The 20,852-nt window shown below is 32.1% G+C and overlaps 1 protein-coding gene across 2 annotated transcripts; it reads left to right on the forward strand.

The window, feature by feature from the left end:
• The first annotated feature begins 368 nt into the window (after nt 1–368).
• On the forward strand, nt 369–20,178 carry DUBAI (Deubiquitinating apoptotic inhibitor). 2 transcript variants are annotated; one of them, XM_072540302.1, is made up of 5 exons: nt 369–590; nt 755–798; nt 4,257–5,506; nt 8,158–8,473; nt 19,283–20,178. In XM_072540302.1, exons 3-5 carry the CDS (start codon nt 4,264–4,266, stop codon nt 19,758–19,760), a joined length of 2,037 nt encoding a protein of 678 aa, XP_072396403.1. In that variant the 5' UTR covers nt 369–590; nt 755–798; nt 4,257–4,263; the 3' UTR covers nt 19,761–20,178. The 2 variants fall into 2 exon arrangements, with proteins under 2 accessions (XP_072396403.1, XP_072396402.1); XM_072540301.1 differs by having other exon boundaries at nt 369–585; nt 19,283–20,177.
• Nucleotides 20,179–20,852: the final 674 nt, after the last annotated feature.

A 20,852-nucleotide genomic window follows, 5' to 3' on the forward strand; every position in this document is an offset into this window, starting at 1 on the left:
GAATTACCAGCTACATGCTCATAATACAGACACAGAATAAATAAAAATTTATTTATTCTGTGATACAGATGTGAATCAAATTTACCCGAAAATCGATAGATCTGAAAGTTAATTTAACAATGTTAAATATGAATAAATAATTAAATCTAGTATCATTATTATAGTTTAATAAAATTATATTAAGGATAGTATAAAGTACAAATTAAAAGAGCATAAAAACTCCTTCCTTTTTTTTGCTTGTCTCCGCTTTTACAATTTGAAAGATGGGAAAGAAAGCTTTTTTTAATAATAATGATTCTAACGTTCTGTGATTATTATCCAATCATAGAACAGTAAAGAGAGACACTTCTGAAGGTTTTGGAAAAGCAACTAGATATTGACAAGATCCATCAAATGTCAAATGAAAATTTTCTTTGTAAAATAGTACTAAAATTCATTCACAAAAATATTATTATTAATTGTTGTAAGGGTAAAAGCAGCTGTTCCTAATGATTTTACAGATTATGTTGAATAATATGCAATAACCAAGTTTGCAAAGTGCTGAAAATATATAAGTATTGGCAGTGACGTATTTATTCTAGAAGGGTAAGGTTAGTTAGCTGTATATTATTTTAATTTTCAAGATGAAAATGAAAGCTTTACTGTACTTGTTTTACGTAACGATTTTCACGCTATAATTGTTTGCACAATTTCGTGTAGTATTATAATTGTTAACTGTGGCCTTACGTTTTAACCTTGATATTTATTTTTTCAGATCTCACAGTTTACATTTTTAGAGCAGATTTGATATTAACCAAGGTAAGCAACCTTTAGCCTTTACAAACATTAATTGAACCCTTATTCGGCATATAAATGTTAGGATCAAAGCCAATTTATATTATATGACATCTAAAAGTAAGGTGATCAGTAAACAATAACATTCATTTATCACTTAATATACTAAATTTATACATACTGAGGATGTTAATTATTGTAATATGCTGATATTTCCATTTTCTGTTTAATGATGGTGTTTAGTCATATTAAATTTGGGTGAGTTAACATTAAGCATTCAATTGGCATTTAGTGGTTCTAGCTAAAAAAAAATTGTGTATTTATTGTAAGACAGATACATCAGATAAATGGCTTAGGGAGGAACTATAGGATAAGTTTAAATTTCTATCAGGCTACTCATATATCCAAATCACTTACATGCTTATTAGTTAATTTTTTATCTCCTGGTCTTTCCATGTTTATTTTAAGTCTTGATACTTTACCTCCGATATTTTCTGTCCTGATTTTTTAGTAACTCGTGAAGTTTAATTCTGTATTCATTAAAATATATTGTTTGGTTATTGGTGCATGCTTGTCCCCAATTTGTTACTTGAAAGTTTTTGAAATAAGTTGAAAACAAATATTAATTATCTATTTTAATATTCATTAAAATCCACATGGATACTGATTTAAACAATGGATATAAAAGTGACAGCCTACCCTCCTTGATAATGGCTATAAAGTTACATTCTGACAAATAAATAATAATAATGCCTTTTAGTAAAACAATTCCTTTTAATGTCAACATTTCTCCATGTTAAAAAATTAAATAAAATAAAAAACAAGAATACTCTTAAATAATAATAAATAAAATAAATACAGTTAAAAATAATGTTAAAAATAAAAAATCTTTTCTTTATTTATTTAATTATTTTATTACAATTTAATTTACAATCTGCTTCATTTGAAACTTTAAATCTGTCTGTAAAGCTGTTCTCTGACAGCACTCCTTTTATACACTTTACATTAGTTTACACAGTTAATGTATTAAGTCTGTTATCCATAGTTTATTCAGTCATCTCATAACTTCATTTGCAGCGTTTAAAAGTCTTGCTTCTTCATTTTGGTGATCTCTCACTTCTTCAAGGTAATTTACTGATATTCTTCGGATTTCTTCCTCCACCAAAGGTATAGCTGAGTTGTTGTGTAGGGTTTTATTGCTTACAAACCAGGGACTGAACATTCTTAATAATGTTGATTAAACTCTTTGTATTATTTTGTTTGTTTTTTTTTTTGCCAAAATCAGTTTTAATATACATTTGTACAGGAGCAGCTTACTTTCTATTGTCAGTTTTGATTTTCTACCTATAAGCCAGTTCATTTGTCTTATTTTAATGTTGATCTGGATCTTCTTGGCTTAGATTTAAGGTTTCTATATTAATCTCTTTACCAATAGTTAATTTATTGTCATTGGTGGACACTCATCTCTTCGCTGTAGCTGGTTAAGGTGATGCATATTTCTTATAACACTATCCTATTTTTTGATTGTTTAAATGCCTTATAAGTTCCCTATATGATTAAATAGTTTTGGTGTTTATTTTGATTGTGTTGTTTGGTAGAGCTTTCTTCTTCTTTAATGGCAGCTGTTAGATTTTAAGTCATTTTATAAATATCTGTGTGAGTGTTATTGGTATATCATCAGTATAAGTTAATTTTTCTAAAGATTCATATCTGTTGTTGGTACTCACTTGTGTTCTTGTATTTTCAATTTTTGTATTTGCTTTCCTTTTTTTTAATTTTTTTTTTTGACTTTACCAATAGTGAACCTTTTCTGAGGTTTTTTCATCCTCGTCGCTAGAATCATGCATTTCAATTTCTTCATCACTGACTGCTGAATAAGTATATAGGGCAACATTTGTTATATTTGATTGGCCCACTAAGGGTGCAGGAAAGTTTGAGTTATACTGGTGGGCATTGTTTGGGGATGGGACAACTTGTATATATATTGGTTTGATGCATGTTGTTCATTACTCCAAATCCTAAAATTGGGATGATATTGTAGGAGGTTGTTGTATCTGTGCATAAATTGAGGTATATTGTACAACTGCACATTTGTGGACCAACATTTTGATCTTCATCATCATCACGTAGCGCTACAACCCTGGGCGGGTCTTGGCTGACTACAACTTTTTTCCAATTTGTTCGGTCTTCCATCAACCTAGGGTCAAATGGAATGTTCATTTTCCGGAGATCTGCTTGGATGTTATTTCTCCATCGCATTCTGGGACGTCCGAGTGGTCTTTTGCCTGTGGGAATCTCTTCCCATACCAGTTTTACCAGTCTATCGTTATACAGTCTGTGCATGTGGCCTGCCCATCTTAGTCGCTGTGATCTAATTTCTTGGACAATATCGGCCTCATTGTAGAGTGCTTTTAATTCGATATTGGTTCTGATCTTATACTGGTTTGTGGTGATGTCATGGCGAGGTCCGAAAATTTTTCTAAGTATTTTTCGTTCGAAGCGTCTGAGCTTTTCTTCGTTTGCTTTGGTCATGGTCCACGTTTCGCATCCGAATGTTATTACAGGTCTGACGATGGATTTATAGATTTTGATCTTTGAACTTCTTGTAAGATTTTTTGATTTTATGAGCTTATCCAGTGCGAATAGACAGCGGTTTGCAGATTGGATTCTGTCTTTTATTTCTTCAGTAACATCGTTTTCAGCTGTGATTACGGCCCCCAGATACTTAAAATGTTGTAGTCTTTCAAAATTGAAGGTGTTGATCGTCACATTTTGTCCTATTCTGTCTCTTCGTGTCGTTCTATTTATACACATATTGATTCTATACACATTTTGATCTTGCTTTTGTATATTGTGGAAATCCATTTTTTTTTGTTATAGGACTCTGCTAGATTATTGTTGTGTGTTACACCAGAACTTCTTTTATTTCACTTAATAATGAATCACTTTAGTCACATTTTTATTTTACTTGTAACAATATCCTGTTTCTGTGGACACTGAAAAAAGAAGAAAAACAGTTTATACTATAAATTTGAATAAGTAAAGTAGAATGGATAAATAAACACATATTTGTCATTTACTGTAACATCTAATGTATATGAAAGTAGTAGTCAGAATTCTTAATAATCTTACAATCTATAATACTATTGTGTATAAGTAAAATAAATATTTTGGCCGAATTAAGACTTTCTTTTGCATTCTTAAGCACAAAACTTCCATTTCATTTTGTGTTAACTCGGACTCGTTTATGATAAATTATTAGCTATCTCTTAACATACTTTGCACAAAATGTAAAAATCTCATGTTTTTGAATGCCTTTGACGTGATTCTTTTAAATGTTAACAGTAGTATTGGATATCAAATCTATTTATTTATTAATTAAATGAATTAATAATTACTAACCTAAAAATTGAATGTGGACTAAACAATATATTTTTTTATTTAATTAAAATGCATAAATTATTATTTTCTATACTTTTCAGCCACAAGATGGCGGTTAAGCAGAAAGTGGTAGAGTGTGCCACGCCTACAAAGGAGGCAAGATTACAAATAATACTTCGGGCACTACAAGGACTTTCTGCAAATGATGGACTACAAGATAAGTTTTGTGCACAAGTAGTAAGGAGCTTAGGAACTGTTCCCATACCATCAGATCCAGCTAGTTATATGAAATTTGTTGAAGATATCAAAAAAGTACAAAACATCCTGTCAAAAGAATGTTCAGATACAAAACATGTATTCATTGCTTTAAAAGCACTTCTTGATGAAATTTCGAATCCAGATCCACAAAAGCAATTATCTCCTGCTATGTCTATAGTACTTCAACTAATAGATGAGGCAACTATACCTAATGCTGTAAAATACATATTAAACTGTGGCTATCCAGAACAACATCTTGAAAAAGCTTTCTATACCTTGTCCATCTGGTTGACACAATGTTTTTGGGTAGAAAATTTAGGCCCTCTTGTTCTTGCTTTCATGAAGGGATTAGAAGCAGAACACCATTATGAAATTCTAATTGAAATTACTTTGGTGACAATTGAACCTCTTTTTAAATTAGTCATGTTTCCCAAGATCAGAAAGTGTGTAGGGCCAGTTGTTCTTTACATGTTATCTAGAAACCAGCACAACAATCCACAAATATTTCATAAGATTATACCATTGGCTAAAACTGTTTGTGACAAGTTAGACAAAGAAAGAAGTGATTCCAGTTTAAGGTTTCTTCAAGACATTGTTCAGTTATTCATAGCGTTAATGGACGCATTTCCAGGATATCCAGATCTGTACCAACCTTTAAATGAAGTCATACAGCCATTCTGTATATCTACAGACTACAAACCACCTGTACACTATAAATCTTGGACTGCTGGTGTAGTGTCACCCATGGTAGATAAATTTGTAGTGGAAAAAGTAGGATTAAATAATCTAGGAAACACATGCTACATGAACAGTGTACTACAGGCTTTGTTTATAACGAAAACTTTTAGGAATGAAGTGCTACTTAACAATAAAGCTATTTCACAGTTATTCTCAAAGTTACAAACATTGTTTGTGCTCTTGCAGTTTTCAAAAAGAAATTCCCTCTCTCCAAATGATATTTTACACTTGTCACGACCGCCAGGATTTTTACTAGGACATCAGCACGATAGCTCAGAATTTTTAGGATATTTATTGGATACACTTCATGAGCAAGAAAAGAACTTTACAAATTCTGTTGAACACAATTCTGTAGGTACGTATATTCAATATTTTAATTTGGGCTAGTACAAAGATGTCTATTTTTTAACCATATTATTAACATCTATATTATTTATACAGATAAAATTGGCCAAAATTGGCAAAAGGGAAAATTATATTAAAAGCAACAAAATGCAATGATAATAAATTGCAAAAATTGTGTTGAAAAAATCACAATTCATTGAACTGTATGAAATGATGATAGGTATTAATAAATTGACAATTATTTTGTGAGAAATAATATCATCAGGTAGCGCTACAGCCCTTCGTGAGCCCTGGCCTGCCTCAAAACATTTTTCCATCCTTCCCTGTCGAGTATCTCTCTTCTCCATCTGCTTACTCCAATCTCCCTTAAATCATCCAGATACCTGAGTTTACGTCGCCATCTTCTTCTTCTGACTGGCGATTGGCTAACGACCCTATCCTGGAAAAAAGGCATTGTTACGAGCTGAAAAAAAAACAAACTGGACGGAGCTTATGTGAGAAACAATAAAAGATGTGTAAAGTAAGGGTAGATTGTCTGTGTCGCTCTGAAACTGTGAGCCTGAGTTTTCTTCTACTTAACACAACAGCCTGTATGGGGAATTTGTCACAAGGATCTAGGGATCCCACCTTAAATTTTTACCTTTACCATGCGAGATGCGCTATGCACCATTACGCAGATGATTTTAAGATTTTGACATTTTTGTTTCTCCTAACTTAACCTGTATCTTTCATTGATTAAAAAAGGAGATCAATACTCATCATATTAAAACCAATAAAAATAACCTTGGTCCATCCTTGGTCGTTTTCTTAGGTTGTTCAAAATTTCTATAAATATTTTGAGAACGATTTCAAAACGTCAAACTTTGGTTAGTTAAAAAATGTGATTTTCATTACAACCAATAAATTGTGGCTTAATCCCATATAAACATAATATTTAAATTAAAAAAGAAGTTTAAAACAGTTTCATTGTAAAATATTTTGCTATTTAGTAGTGGGAATAAAATTTAAAGAAACATAAAAAAAACCAGTAGAAGTATTCAGTGGTTGTCAAAGAAAACAAGAAATATGCTTTTTGAAAGAGGAAAGAAAGAATTTTGATAATTCAGATAATTATGAATGATATGAAGGATAAAATTTTCTTTTAAATTAAGAATTAGTTGTAAGTTTTTTATTTATGAGATTTGCTAGTCACCATTTTAATCATAATTTCGATAAAACTACATAAATGAAAGATTATAATTGGTTAATTAAATATCTAGCTTAAATCTAGTTGTCAAATAAATTGTCAATTTATTATTTCTTGAAATCACAAGCCAAAATTTTAAAATCATAATATGCGTAATGGAGCATCGCGCAGCTCGCATGGTAAAGGTAAAAATTTAAGGTGGGATCCCTAGATCCAAGTGAATTTGTCATCCCTGGCATGTTATGTTCCAATGACTAATAGGGATGCCATAGTATGTTGTTTGGATGATTAACCCTGATTCATACTCTTTCAAGTGTTAGTGCTAGAGTGCAGTATTGATCATAGTTACATAACTCTTTGGAATCTATATAATAGCACAACTAGTATAATGAAACATAACCACTGGTATGAACAAATGGGTCTCAAACATTTGAAGGGTTTTATATATGAACTTTCGCAGAAGAGATCCAAAGATCTACTAGAAATGAATGGAAATGACCAGCAAATCATTATAGGTTTTCTAATGGGACACTGTCACCTCAAGAGGCACATGAACAAAATGGGACTGACAGAAAGTGCAAATTGCAGATTCTGCAGGCTGATGGTGAGACAGCAGAATACATTCTGTACAACTGCCCAGGGTTGGATAGGATAAGGTTCTATATATTTGAGCATTATCAATTTAAGCACTATGACTTCGTAGAAGTGTCACCTAAGGCCATAATAGACATTGTTAAAAAGGCTGGGATGAAGGGACAACTTTAACCTTAGGATGAGCCATGATAGATCTCCTAGGTTGAATGGAAGGGTGGCTAAACACTCACTCACATTGAACCTAATTTGCTAACCTAATTTCAAGTTGGCCTGAACGGCCGGCTCTCGGCTCCCTCCAACTTTTATCAATCATAACTCCAGAACTAACCAATTAATCAACTTTTTTTTTAAAGAAGCTTCTTTTACATTATTTTTAATATGTACTTAAAACAAATGGTTAACAATTTAAAAAGTTGTTAACAATCTAATTGTTTATTATCTAATAAAATCCAATAATTATTAACAAATGTCCCTAGGTACTCCTAATTAATGAATTTTAATTTTTCAAAATGAATTTGAAAGTTTGAATGCCCTTCTTTATGTTATAAAATTTCAGATATGTAAGATATTAGTTTTTTACTTGCATAATTTTGAAAATTATTAACTCGTTTCAAAAAAAAAATAGATTGTAAAATTATTTACAGAAACTATTTGATCAATTTTATTTAACTTTTGTGTAATGATTTAACATGAAAATTTTTTTGTTAAGAACTAATTTTTTTGGTAGTTTTTCATTAATAATAACATAATAACTTGAAAATTGTTTTAAAATCAGTAGTTGCCTAGATATATGCCTTTATGTCTTAAATCTGTCAATTTATTAGTTGACTATTTTGTACTAAATAAATAAATACTTAAGTTTTGTATTTAATAATTTTTAGATGAAGGTGCCACTGCTGTACTACCAACAGTTGTTCAGCAATCTTTCGGTGGTAGAACAATGACAGTATCAAGATGTGGAGAGTGTACCACAACTAGTGAAAGAGTCGACGATTTCAGAGAACTGCAGCTTTCTTTTCCGAATCATTCTGATAACCAATCAGTACAGACTTTGTTGGATTATTATCTGCAACCAGAAAAATTGAGCGGCGATAATCAGTACCACTGTGATATATGTAGTAGACTGACGGATGGTGAAAAAATTACAAGAATTGTTGAAGCACCCCCGAGATTAATATTTACACTTAAGCACTTCAGGTAAGTGATACTTTTGTTCTTTTTACATGATGAGACTTATAACCAATCGCCTTACAACTATTAATTCATACTAATAGTACATGCGAGTTTCATTTGAACTCAGCTTTTATATATCCACGTTTTAGCTTCAGAATAAGTGATTGTGGCTTTGTATTTGATCACCCTTTATATTAATTGGTAAGGTGCACACTAGTATGTGGCACCTGTCTTAAGTACGATGGTTTCAACAAATTTTTATATAAGACACCTCACTCAAGCAGATAGGAAGAATCTGTTGAAGGCGGCATGTGCATACAGAATGGTCTATCCCGAGTTAGTAAAGGAAAGATAAAGAGTATACGAGAACACACCTCACTCAATCAGATAGGAAGAATCTGTTGAAGGTGGCATGTGCATACAGAATAGTATATCCCGAGTTAGTAAAGGAAAGATAAAGTGTATACGAGTGCAGAAATGGAGACATACCGAGGGGACAATTAAAAATATTGTACATTTTATTGTGACAAGAGACAATCTGCGGCATCACCTTAAGTGCTGTTAAAAATGAAATTCAAAAGTGATTGAAAAAAAAAAATTGGTAACAAACATAGAGCATTACACGAGCAAGCCCATAAAAAGAAAATCATTAGCAACATAAGACTTTCCTTTAGTTTGCAATCTACCATATAGGAAATGGAATGAACCTTCCATTTTCCATTTGTACAGGAAAGAAGGTATACACCGGCAAAACAAGCATTGAACCAGAAGAAATCTTTAAGTTTCCCATAAGAAAGTTGCTGATTTTTTAACAGTGTAAATCTTTTTGGCTGAGTTTAATGAAAGGACAGTGTTTGGACCAGAGACAAGAAGTGCCTTATCTGATTTAGAAAGAAGCTTAGTATTGTCTAAAAGCTGTTTTATGTATGATACTGCAGCTTTGCAATTATTTTATGGAGAGAATTTCGTCCTTGTGTTTTTTGGAGCAACATATATTTTCATTGTTTTTTCACGTCTACTTCCATTTCTTTGCTTTTCTCCACATATTTTTCTCTGGATCTTTTCCTTTATACCTACTCTAATCACATTGTGATTAGCGCGGTTGCCTTTCACATGGTGAACTGGATGTGACTGAAATAAATACGTCCTCGTATAATGAGATGGAGCACCATCTAACAAAAACAATACTTTTTCTAAATTTCAATAAAACATTTCCAAGTAAATTTCAGACAGACTGTTCTTTCTGTAAAAAATATAAATAATTTTCTCCCCTTAAATTATTGGTAAGAAACACTTTCCTTATTGGTAATTCCAGTCCAAATCATTACTTTAAAGGCAATCTGATATTGACATATCAGACAATATTGATATTGACTGATACAGACATTTTACAGTACCTAGACATGACATCAAAGTCAATTCGTCAAATTCAGTGCCAAGTTGGGCAAGGAGGAGCTTCTGAAAGCAGTGATTGGCACTTACAGCTTACATGATATGACTATGATATGGTCCAAGTTACATAAAGTAACTTGGACCTCCAATGACGGGAACACACTCATCCAACGCAACAGATATATCTATTAAACATACAAAACAAATTCCAGGTTAAAAACATGTACTAGAAGAAGATTCATCAAATTCAGAGCTGATCATCGACCAGAAATGGCAAAGTATAAGAAACATTATAGAAATGGTTGTAGCATAAACCATATGAAAAGAGAAGAGGAAAACCAGTGGTTTGACCAGGAGTATAAACAAAGCTTACAATAGAAAACCAATAAAAGATTGGAGTTACTAACAAGATCTGCAGAAGAAAACAGGGAAAACTATAATAGAATTAGACTACAAACGACAAAACTCTTGAGAAGAAAGAGAACAAAACAATATTTAGAAACACTAATACAACAACTTGAGTAGAAACACATAACAGTTCAGTCTCTGCAATTTTACAGGGAGCCAGAAGCAGTGAAGGGCAACAGGTCCAATAGCCCACGATTTATAAAAGTGCAGTAAGATGCAATGGAGAGAATGCATCAACCAACTGTTAAATACTGAGAAGCCAACAATGACATGTGAACAAAGACAGAATAGTCAGTGGAAGCTGAGCGAGCAATGTTAACGCTGGACAAAGTAAAGACAGAAATATCATCTAAGCTCCTGGTTCAGATGGATTCATGTGGAATTACTTCGAAAAGGGGCAGAAAAACTTCATTTGGAAATATATCGTCTCACAAGAAAAGTCTGTCAAAGAGAGAAAATGCCAAAACAGTGGCACGAAAGCCGTATAATATCATTTAATACCATATTTACGGATATAGAGAAATGTCTTTAGTTAATACAACATATTAAGTAATGTCTATAATATTATTGAGAAGATTAATTCCCTATGCAGAAGGTATAATAGGCGATTACCAGTGTGGCTTTAGAGTCACACTGGTAATCGCACACATATTTTTGGCAAAGTATAACCGCGAAATCCATCAAATCTTTGTAGATTTTAAGCAAGTGTATGATTCTGCAAGCAGAGACGTACAGTCCCTAGAAAGCTGGTACAATTAGCACAGCGTATGTGGAGAATTCATCCGGATCAGAATTGGCAACACATCAGAAGAATTTCTTATCGACACTGGTCAAGGCCTCTTTGTTGTTCAACTTCACGTAGAAAAAATTTGCAGTAGAAACGCACATCCAGAGCTGACGATGTGGACACAATCCACCAGAGCTGCAAAAGAAAGTCTATATTTTAAAACGGCTTCAAGGAAATTGGTCTTCAAGTCAACGAGAATAATACCAAGAACACGGTGGTTATGAAGAACGCAAGACCAAAAGTTGTTAGAAATTCAAATACATTATAGCGACGATAACCTTCGAAAACTGCTATGAAAAAGACATGTAAGCTACGGTTATTTCAGAAAACGGCATATTATTCCCCAGAGACGCGCTTAAATCAAGAATGCTTTCAAAAGCAGTAAAAATAAGAGTATATAAAACCATAATTCGCCCCACAAATAACGTATGTAGTTTTGCCATGACCTTTTCTTTTGTTTTGTTTCTTACCTAGTCTTCTTTTGTTTCCTATAGATACTCCCAGAATTGCTTCTTCCATTGCTCTTTATGTAACTTCAAGTTTTCCTGTAATTTCCTTCGTTAGTACTCAAGAAAATTACCCAATAGAGACCAATAACAGACAAACCAAGGAGAAGAACCCAAATGAAATAGGGGAGGACCCTTTGAAGATTGGAGTTAGAGGATGGAAGGTCATATTCAACAATATGAAAGAATCGTTTAAGATTGTAGAAGAAGCTACGTCACATAACTAATTGTAGAATCAAAAAAGTGTATGCGGACTTATGAACCGCGACAAATGAAACTGAAGAGACCGAAGTGAGCCCCAATCACTCCACTAATATGAAGATATAAATAATATATCGGATATAAATACCAATGGTGTAATATTTATTTTAATTTAATAATAATAAAGTGTTCATTGATAATGAAAATCCAACGCTGAAACGTTAAAGTGTTTTATTAATCCCAGATCCCAATTTAATCAAAATGTAAATTACATGCCAAAGAGTTTCTAGTGGAGTGTGATTTTTAAATACCTAATTTAAAATCTTTGACATTTTGCCATACAGTGTGATCAGTATTTTCAAATACAAAAATTTCTCAATTGTTTTAAATGGAAACCCTGTATATTAAAACCTTTCTTTTATAGTAAAGTTATACATATTTAGCATGCTGCGTTTTGTAGATATTAAAAATAAATAGAATTTATGTTTTTGTGAAAACAGAAAATAAACTCACCCTCGCCAAAATCACCCTGGATGAAACTATTCGTTATTCATTTACAATTTACTTCATTTATATACGAACGTCTGGAAGTTTAACTAATTCAGAAGGTTTAGTTTTGAAAAAATCCGAATTTGAAGTAAAGATACTATTTTCGGAATTTCTCAAAAAATCCCCTTTTTTTCAAAATAACTCAACAACTAAACAAGATACAGAAAAAATGGTTTAACAAAAAAAAACAGCTTTTTTCACTGAAGATTTCGATTTTTCTTTTATTTCTATAAACTAAAAATTGAACGAGATATAATTGTTTAAAGGTTGTATTCGCATGCCTTTAGCACCATATTCAAGCCCTTTCAGCGCAACCCTTTTTAAAACGAAGGGCTTGAAAAAATTTAATATAAACCACTTTGTGGCTTTTAAAATAAACTACAAACTGGTGTGTATTAATTTTTTTTAAGCCCATTGTTTTAAAAATGGTTGCGCTGAAAGAGCTTGAAGATGGTGCTAACGCATTCGAATACAACCTTTAAACAATATCTCGTTTAGTGTTTAGTCTATAGAAATAGAAAAAATAAAAATCTTCGGTAAAAAACAGCTGTTTTTTGTATTCTAGCATTTTTTCTGTATCTTTTTTAGTTGTAATTACTATTTAAATGGGAATAAGCCACAATTAAAGGTTAAAGTACGTTTATTGACGTTTTAATTTCCACTTCGGAAATCGTTCTCAAAATACAAACATTAGTAAATTAAACAAATTTTGTTTTTATGTTACTTGGTAACAAAATTCTTCTAATAATTTAATTTTATCTGACTCATTTATATTGACAATTCAGACATACATTATACATTTTAAAGTATACGACTTTAAAATGATATTGCCAATATTGTTGAGTTGCGTTCCTGGGACAACTTTACTTGTAAGATAGTTCATTCGATTACATGAAATCAACTTTAACTTGAGAATATCCGTCAGAAAAAATCATAGCATGTAATTCGTCTTTAAAAAGACAAACACTAGCCATGATGACAGTAAAATTCTCGTGTTAGTGATTCCATAGTAAATTATGAGGGAAAAAACCAGGAAAAAAACCTCATAATACTATCCCGACATGGTAAGTCTTTGGTCGTACATTTAGTTTACCTTCAATAAACACCAAATTCTGATTTAATATGTTTGTTATTTAAAAAACATAAATGATGTATCCTCTATATGTTACTGACTTACTAAAACTGGTATTTTCGTTTTAATAACTTCCTCTTTTAATATGGGTAACCAGATCCTACTACATTCTGCCGAGGAATTTGCGACACAATTGGTCTCATTTAGCATAATTAGAGCCGCTTCTTTGATTTTTCTCTTTTTACCATCCGTTTCTTTTAGGACTATATTCGAATCATTCCATTGAACCCTATCTTCATTATCCCATGCGTGTTTACACATTTGAGATCTATCAAATTCTCTATTTTTAATATAATATTGATGTTCACTTATTCTAACATTTAATGGCCTTGATGTTTCACCTAAATAAAACTGATCGCATTCACAAGGTATTTTATAAATACAATTCTTTGTCCTTGCTTGTTCATTGTTAGGTTTGGTTTTAGACAAAATGGATCTTAATGTGTTTGTTCCTTGTGTAAAAAGTTCCGGACTTGTGTTGTCATGGATACCTGGAAATTTCTCAATTAATGAGACAAAACGAATATTAAATTCTGGACTGTCTTCCATATTTAAATTTTTTAACAAACACACATGCAAAATGCAAGTAGCACGTGGCAAAAAGTAGAACAACGACGTGGCGTAGCAAGCTGCATGACGTCACTGTCACTGTCATTTTGTTGTGCGCTGAATCATTCGTTTTTGCATTGGTTACATTTTAAGTAACATGCTACACGCGCGCTACTTGCCACTTGCCATGCCAGTTTGGTGGGCGCTCTCCCTTAAGTCTACATCAGATCGAAACAGATGACCGACGCGTTTCCTTTGTTTGCCATTTCGGTGTCTCTTTAAAGAATCTCTAGCACTCTTCGCTTTCTTTTGACGAAATTCTTTTTCAGTTTCGAGTTGTTTACTTGATTCACTATTGGCTGCCTTTATTTTGACTTCAAATAAATCACACTTCCTACAAGAGTCAGCAGTTGGTGGATGAAAGTGTAAATTATATTCCTTGTTGAAAGTTTCTCAGAAAATAAAATAGGATAGGGGATAGAAGAGAACAAATATATTTCACAATAATTAAAAGTCATAATGACAATTTACAAAAAAATCCAAAAATATCAATCAAGAATGATAGAAAAACATCTGTCAGCAGCACAGTGGACTAACCGCGCGTACCTCCACTTTGCCTCTCTAAGATCCTATCAAAAATAGAGTTCCAAAACTACTTTAGTTCAGCCATCTAGTAACAAATAGAAAAATGTGGATTGGTCTACTATGCAGCTGATAGGTTTCAACTAGACAGTTAATATTCTACAATAAAATAAATTTTGAATTTTTGTGGGTTGGTCCGTTATTGCACTCATAGCCTCAATTGTAAATGCACAACGAATAGTTTCAACCAGGGTGGTTTTGGCGGTGGCCATCTTTTGCAATAAAACCGTTCTGTTGCATTCACTTTATGAATCACGCCAAAAGATCGATAATTCAAATTTTATTTATATGACAGGATTAGACAACCATTTAGAAATAATATTACATAGCTGTAAATAAGATATTCCAATATTGTAATTCGTTATGCTTATTCAAATAACTCCGACGTTGGTGGCTGCAATTTTAGGATCTTTTTGTAGGATGTCTTCTGTGCTGATATCTCTGATTATACACTTTTGAAACTAGTAAACAGTTTCTAAAGCATTTACTACTATGGTAAATACTATTTTGTAACATGAGTTATTAAATTTAACTAATTTGTACTAGCACTCGTTTTTATTTTAATCTTTGATATTTTAATGTATGTTATAAAAAATTTAATTGTCTTTTGTTACAAAAAAATCCCTGAAAACAAAATCTATACTTCTTCTTTAAATATCTACAAAACGAAGCATGCTAGATATGTATAGCTATACCAAAAGAAAGGTTGTAATACTTTATACAAAATACAATACTAATATACAGAGTGTTTTATAAAAAATTATAAAATTTTGTATTTGAATAGTGTACACTGTATTAGATGTCTAAAGATATTAAATTATGTAAAAATGACACAACCCTAGAAAAACTTAGACATGCCATTTCCATTTTTATTACCTTGGAAACCTAATCCACAGTCCGTTAAAAATTATCATTTTTCTCAATAAAATATTAATATTTTGATAATTATTAACTTAAGACCTATAAAACTTCATACAAACTCTCCATATTTAAAAAAAAATATTAAAAAATAGTGTTCCATTAAAAAAAAAACACTTTTGTTCATTCCTTTGTTTCGAGTGACCCTGTATAATCGAAAATAATTTTGGTTTATAGACGTATTTGATATACATACAGTTTTGTTATAAACATTTTTTATATACTCCACAGTTTAGCCGTAACAAAGGAAAATCAGAGGTTTGTCTCTCTCTCTCTCTATATATATGTATATATATATATATATATATATATATATATATATATATATATATATATATATATATATGTTTATATTTATCGTTTTGTATATAATTCCTGGGTTTGTCTGTGTGTTATAAATAAAACACTTAATTATTGATTAAACGATTCGGCTATTTGCCATATTTAACCTTACTTAGTACACAATTATATTTTACGTCTGCACCATTTACTGGTTTTACATGGAATGCAAAATGGTATCTGACCCCAAAATACATATGGCAAATACTTCAAAAATATGAGTCGTTTAGGGTCGTATCTTAAATATCTGCCAATTGTACATTTAAAAAACAACTCAATTTCTTAAGTTATGATATAATTGGAAATATCTTTGATATCAGTCTTGTAATTGGTAGAATTTTGGTCTTTTTTTATGTAAATCATATATTTAATCTCATTTTTTTCTGCACCATGGCTCTAATACATCTCCATAACGCTGTCGATTTTGGCTTTAAAGTCATCCACTATTTATTTATGCTATTATTTATTGCTTTCTTTTTAGTCTACTTAAGGTTTTATTAAAATCGCAGTAAACTCCTATTACTATATTTATACAGTGCTAGCCAAAAGTCCCCTATCGTATCATTTGAACAGTTATACTTATTATAGTGAAATTTGGAGAGAGGATAAACGGACGTAGACTTTTCAACTAGTCATAACAGGTGACGTAATAGTCATAGATGACGTTACAGAGCCACTGTGACCAATAATTTGAAATGGCACCTTATGACAAGTGATATCTCGTTTGAAAGGTATTGAAAATACATATTCAATCATACTAATTTTGTTTGGGTTTAAGCTGATTTTGATGAATAAGGGAAATAAATGCTAAAATTGTAGTTTCGCATTTAATTAATAAAGATTTAAGAACCAGTTCTCATATTAAGTGTTTAAAATGTGCTTCATCTAGTTACTGACAGTAATGCATCCTCATCCTATTGCTAGAGTATGACATTTGACAAAATGTGTCGAGGAAAATTGCCCTAGATTCTTCAACAATTCATTGTTTCAAAATGTCAATACTGTCGCGTGCTGTAGCGTAAACCGTAGATTTCAAGTATCCCCACAGAAAAAAAATTAATGGTGTGAGGTTCGGTGACCGAGCTGGCCATTCCATCGAACCTCGTCGTCCAATCCATCTACCAGGATATTCCTTATCTAGATAACGTCTTACTGCATCATAACAGTGAAACGTTATTTCCAAGTTGCCGAATTCATCTGGATTATCTTCCAGAATTTCAAGAATTAATGGCTCAATTGGCTCACTTCACCGGTTAAATTAGCATTGAGGAAAACAGGCCCAACTATGTGGTTTCCCAAAATACCTGTCCAACTTACTAAACATACTTATTCTGGAAAGTATGTTTTTCACGAAAGACGTGAAGATTTGTGTTATTCCCATACGTTACTGTGCGTTAACATTTCCATTGAGGGAGAAAGTACTTTCGTACTTTTCGACAGATTACTGAAACAAATTGTTTTTATATAATCTGGCTGTTGGTTTTTTTGATTGGACATATTTTGACAGAATTCTAGTCTTCGGTCGGGGTCATAATCTGAAAGTTAATGCACTGGTGATGTAAATTTTTTTGTCATCACGAATTATTGGTCGACCAGATCGTTTGGCATCTTGAACACTACTTGTTTCTTTAAACTTTCGAAGAAACTCCCTCAAATAAATCCTCGATATAGGGCTATCGGAGTACCTCTCATTAAAAATACGTTCCGCTGCATGGAAATTGTTTTTACATTCACCAATTATTAAGACAGCTGCTACTTTGTCGGATACAGTACGTTCTATTACGGATACTATTCTGCATATGTAAATATTTTAACGATTCAAGTTATAAACACTTATGCAAAAACTTGCAAAGTAAAACCAACTAGAGAATAAAAAAACGTCAACTTTTTTGACAAATAACCGGAGGATTACGTAAGAATCTTTATTAATTATTAAATGCGTAACCATAATTTTAGCATTTAATTAATTTATTTATCAATATCAATTTAAATCCAAAAAAATTAGTATGGTTGAATAGGTATGATAAATACCTTTCAAACGAGATATCACTATTTTAAAATTATCGGTCACAGTGGCTCTGTAACGTCATCTATCACTATTACGTTACTTGCTATGACTAGTATAAGTATAACCCTTCAAAAGATATGAGGTAGAGGGGATTTTTGGTTAACACTGTCATCATTATCACTGGCTCGACAACCCTTATTGGGTCTTGGCCTGTTCCAGGATTCTTCTTCATTCTGATCTGTTTCGTGCTTTTTTTCTCCAGTTTTTTATTTTTAAGGTTGTTATATCATTGTCTATTTGTTCTAAGTATCTCAGTTTCGGTCTTCTTCTTGTTCTTTTTCCTACTGGCATCTGTTTGAATATTTTGTTTGGTATTTCGCCTTCTTCTATTCTTTCTACATGTCCTATCCAACGCAGCCTTTCTATTTTAATGAATGTTATAATATCCGGATCCTGGTATATTTTGTATAGTTGAGAGTTGTATCTTTTTCGCCATATTCCGATTTCTTTTGTGCCCTTATATATGTGTCGCAAGATTTTTCTTTCGAAGGTGGCTAACAACCTTTCCTCTCTTTTTGGTGAGTGTCCAGGTTTCTGAGCCATATGTGAGTACCGGTCTTATTAGGGTTTTATATATTTGGCATTTTGTTTTTCTTGCGACGTTATCTGATCTTAGTTGCCTAATTAAGCCGCGGTAACATTTATTTGCAATAAATATTCTCCTCTTCACTTCCTCCGTAACGTTATTATCAGACGTGACTAGGGATCCCAAGTATAGAAAGTTTTTTACCCCCTCTCTGTTGTATTCTCCTATTGTTATATTTTGTGGCTGCGTTATTTCTGCGTTTTTACTTACCTGCATATATTTTGTTTTGGTCTGATTGATGTTAAGACCACTATTTTGTGCAGCTCGTTCTATTTGGTTGTATGACTCTATCATTTCTCTTCTTGATCTTGCTATTATGTCAACATCATCTGAAAATGCTAGTATTTGCACGCTTTTATTAATGATTGTTCCTCGTGTATTAATTGTTGTGTCCCTCAGTATTTTCTCGAGTACGATGTTGAACAAGATGCATGATAGAGCGTCTCCCTGGCATAGTCCCTTTTTTACATCTATTGTTTCCGTATTTCCATATTTTGTATCCGGATTCTACTTTCTACTTTTAGAGATTTACTGTATGTTTAATTTATTACTAAGTTTTTTATTATTTAAACTTCCCTTCCACCCTAGATATCGTGGTACAATTACCAATTTTTTTTTTGTCACAACCTTTACACATATTTCAGTGAAATCATAAGATAAACAATAGATATCGGGACAAATAAAAGTGAATAAAAGTATGTTTATTTCTTTCAGTATTGTTAAAGTGCTAATTTCTAACACACTATTATCTTTCAGATATGATCCTACATCACACCAGCGTACAAAACTGCTTCAAACTGTCGTATTAGATGACTACCTAACGATTGACACATATCGTTATGAATTATATGCAGCAGTAGTACATTGTGGCTCCAGTGTAGATTCGGGACACTATTACACTCTAGCCAAAGATAAGGCTCAGTGGTACAAGTTTAACGATAGTTTCGTAAGTAGAGCGACGACGGATGATTTAAAAAGGCTTAAACCGCCGGAAACAGCATATATCCTTTTCTATAGTCGGGAGGACATCAAAGAACCAGAAAATCTGCCCCCAACAATACTTCCTAGTAGCCTACAAATAGTCCTAACTAAAGACCAGTCTGAGTTCGAAGCGGAAAAGAATCAACAAACTGGAAAATCATTTAATTTTCGACATAATAGAAACGATGAACCGCCCCCTCCGAATTGCGGTGGTGGTGGATTCAGTACTTCGGGTAACATGTTGGTGTGCTAGCTATTTAAATGAAGTTGTTGTAAATAAAGGGATGCTTATTAATAGGTATTGTGTTAATACAATTATTAATTATAAACAGATCTAGCTTATTATATATACATATATCTATATTTATTGAATGAATTTTAGTTTTCTTGAGTTTGCTACTTGTTTTTTGTTATCAACACGTACTTGTACCATAAATACAAATAAAATTGTAATTTTAATGTTCTTTAAAATATTCAGTGTATTTTTGTTAATATTAATTCAACACTTTGTTTTTATTAACTTTATTATGTGTAAATATATATATCACAAGAAATATATAGAAATTTGGTTAGTTTACTACTTAAATAGCACTTTCACTTTTAACAGGTTACATAAAAAGATTATCTGTGATTTTTGCTGTATTATTCAGATACTTCAAACTATAATAAAAGTTTTGTAACATCTGTCGAAATGAAAGAAACACATTTGTAATTTTCTTTCAGTTCCTTTACATCCTTAATTTTTTCCAAACGTCCCTGAAAATGAGCAGAAACTTTAGTTTTAATATGGTTGGGCGTGCATTTTTGATATAATACAATTGATGAGCAGACTTTATATATGCATTTTGTCCATTTTTTCAAATTTTCATCTAAAGATGGCATCGCAAACTATATGTATAGAGCAGCCATACTCACTATGCGGCCCGTGGGCCCTCGGAGCTATTTTTCGCGGCCCTCAGACTACCACAAGCATTGTACCGCATTTCGCATTAGTCATCTTTACCCCCACCACAGTGGCACTGGCCGGGCAGTAAAGATGTTTCAAAACCTTGTGGACCATGTAAATACGCATGCCCGAAAAAATAAATGGACCCTAAAAACATTTACCATTTTAATTTCATAGGAAATTAGGCGACAGGGTAGGATTTGCACGTGCTAATGATGTCGAGTATTTATAATACACATTATATAATATTATGTTTCTCTAATCTTAAACCTCTTCTTCTTAAACCCAAAAGAAGGATTGTGTTCTTAAAGAAGACTTTTTGGACATGATTCCTATGACTGGACAAACTGGAGGTGTTTATTATTTGAACACAATAGTAAATTTTTTGAACGAGCATAG

Source organism: Diabrotica undecimpunctata, chromosome 8, assembly GCF_040954645.1.
Source record: "Diabrotica undecimpunctata isolate CICGRU chromosome 8, icDiaUnde3, whole genome shotgun sequence".
NCBI lineage: Eukaryota > Metazoa > Arthropoda > Insecta > Coleoptera > Chrysomelidae > Diabrotica > Diabrotica undecimpunctata.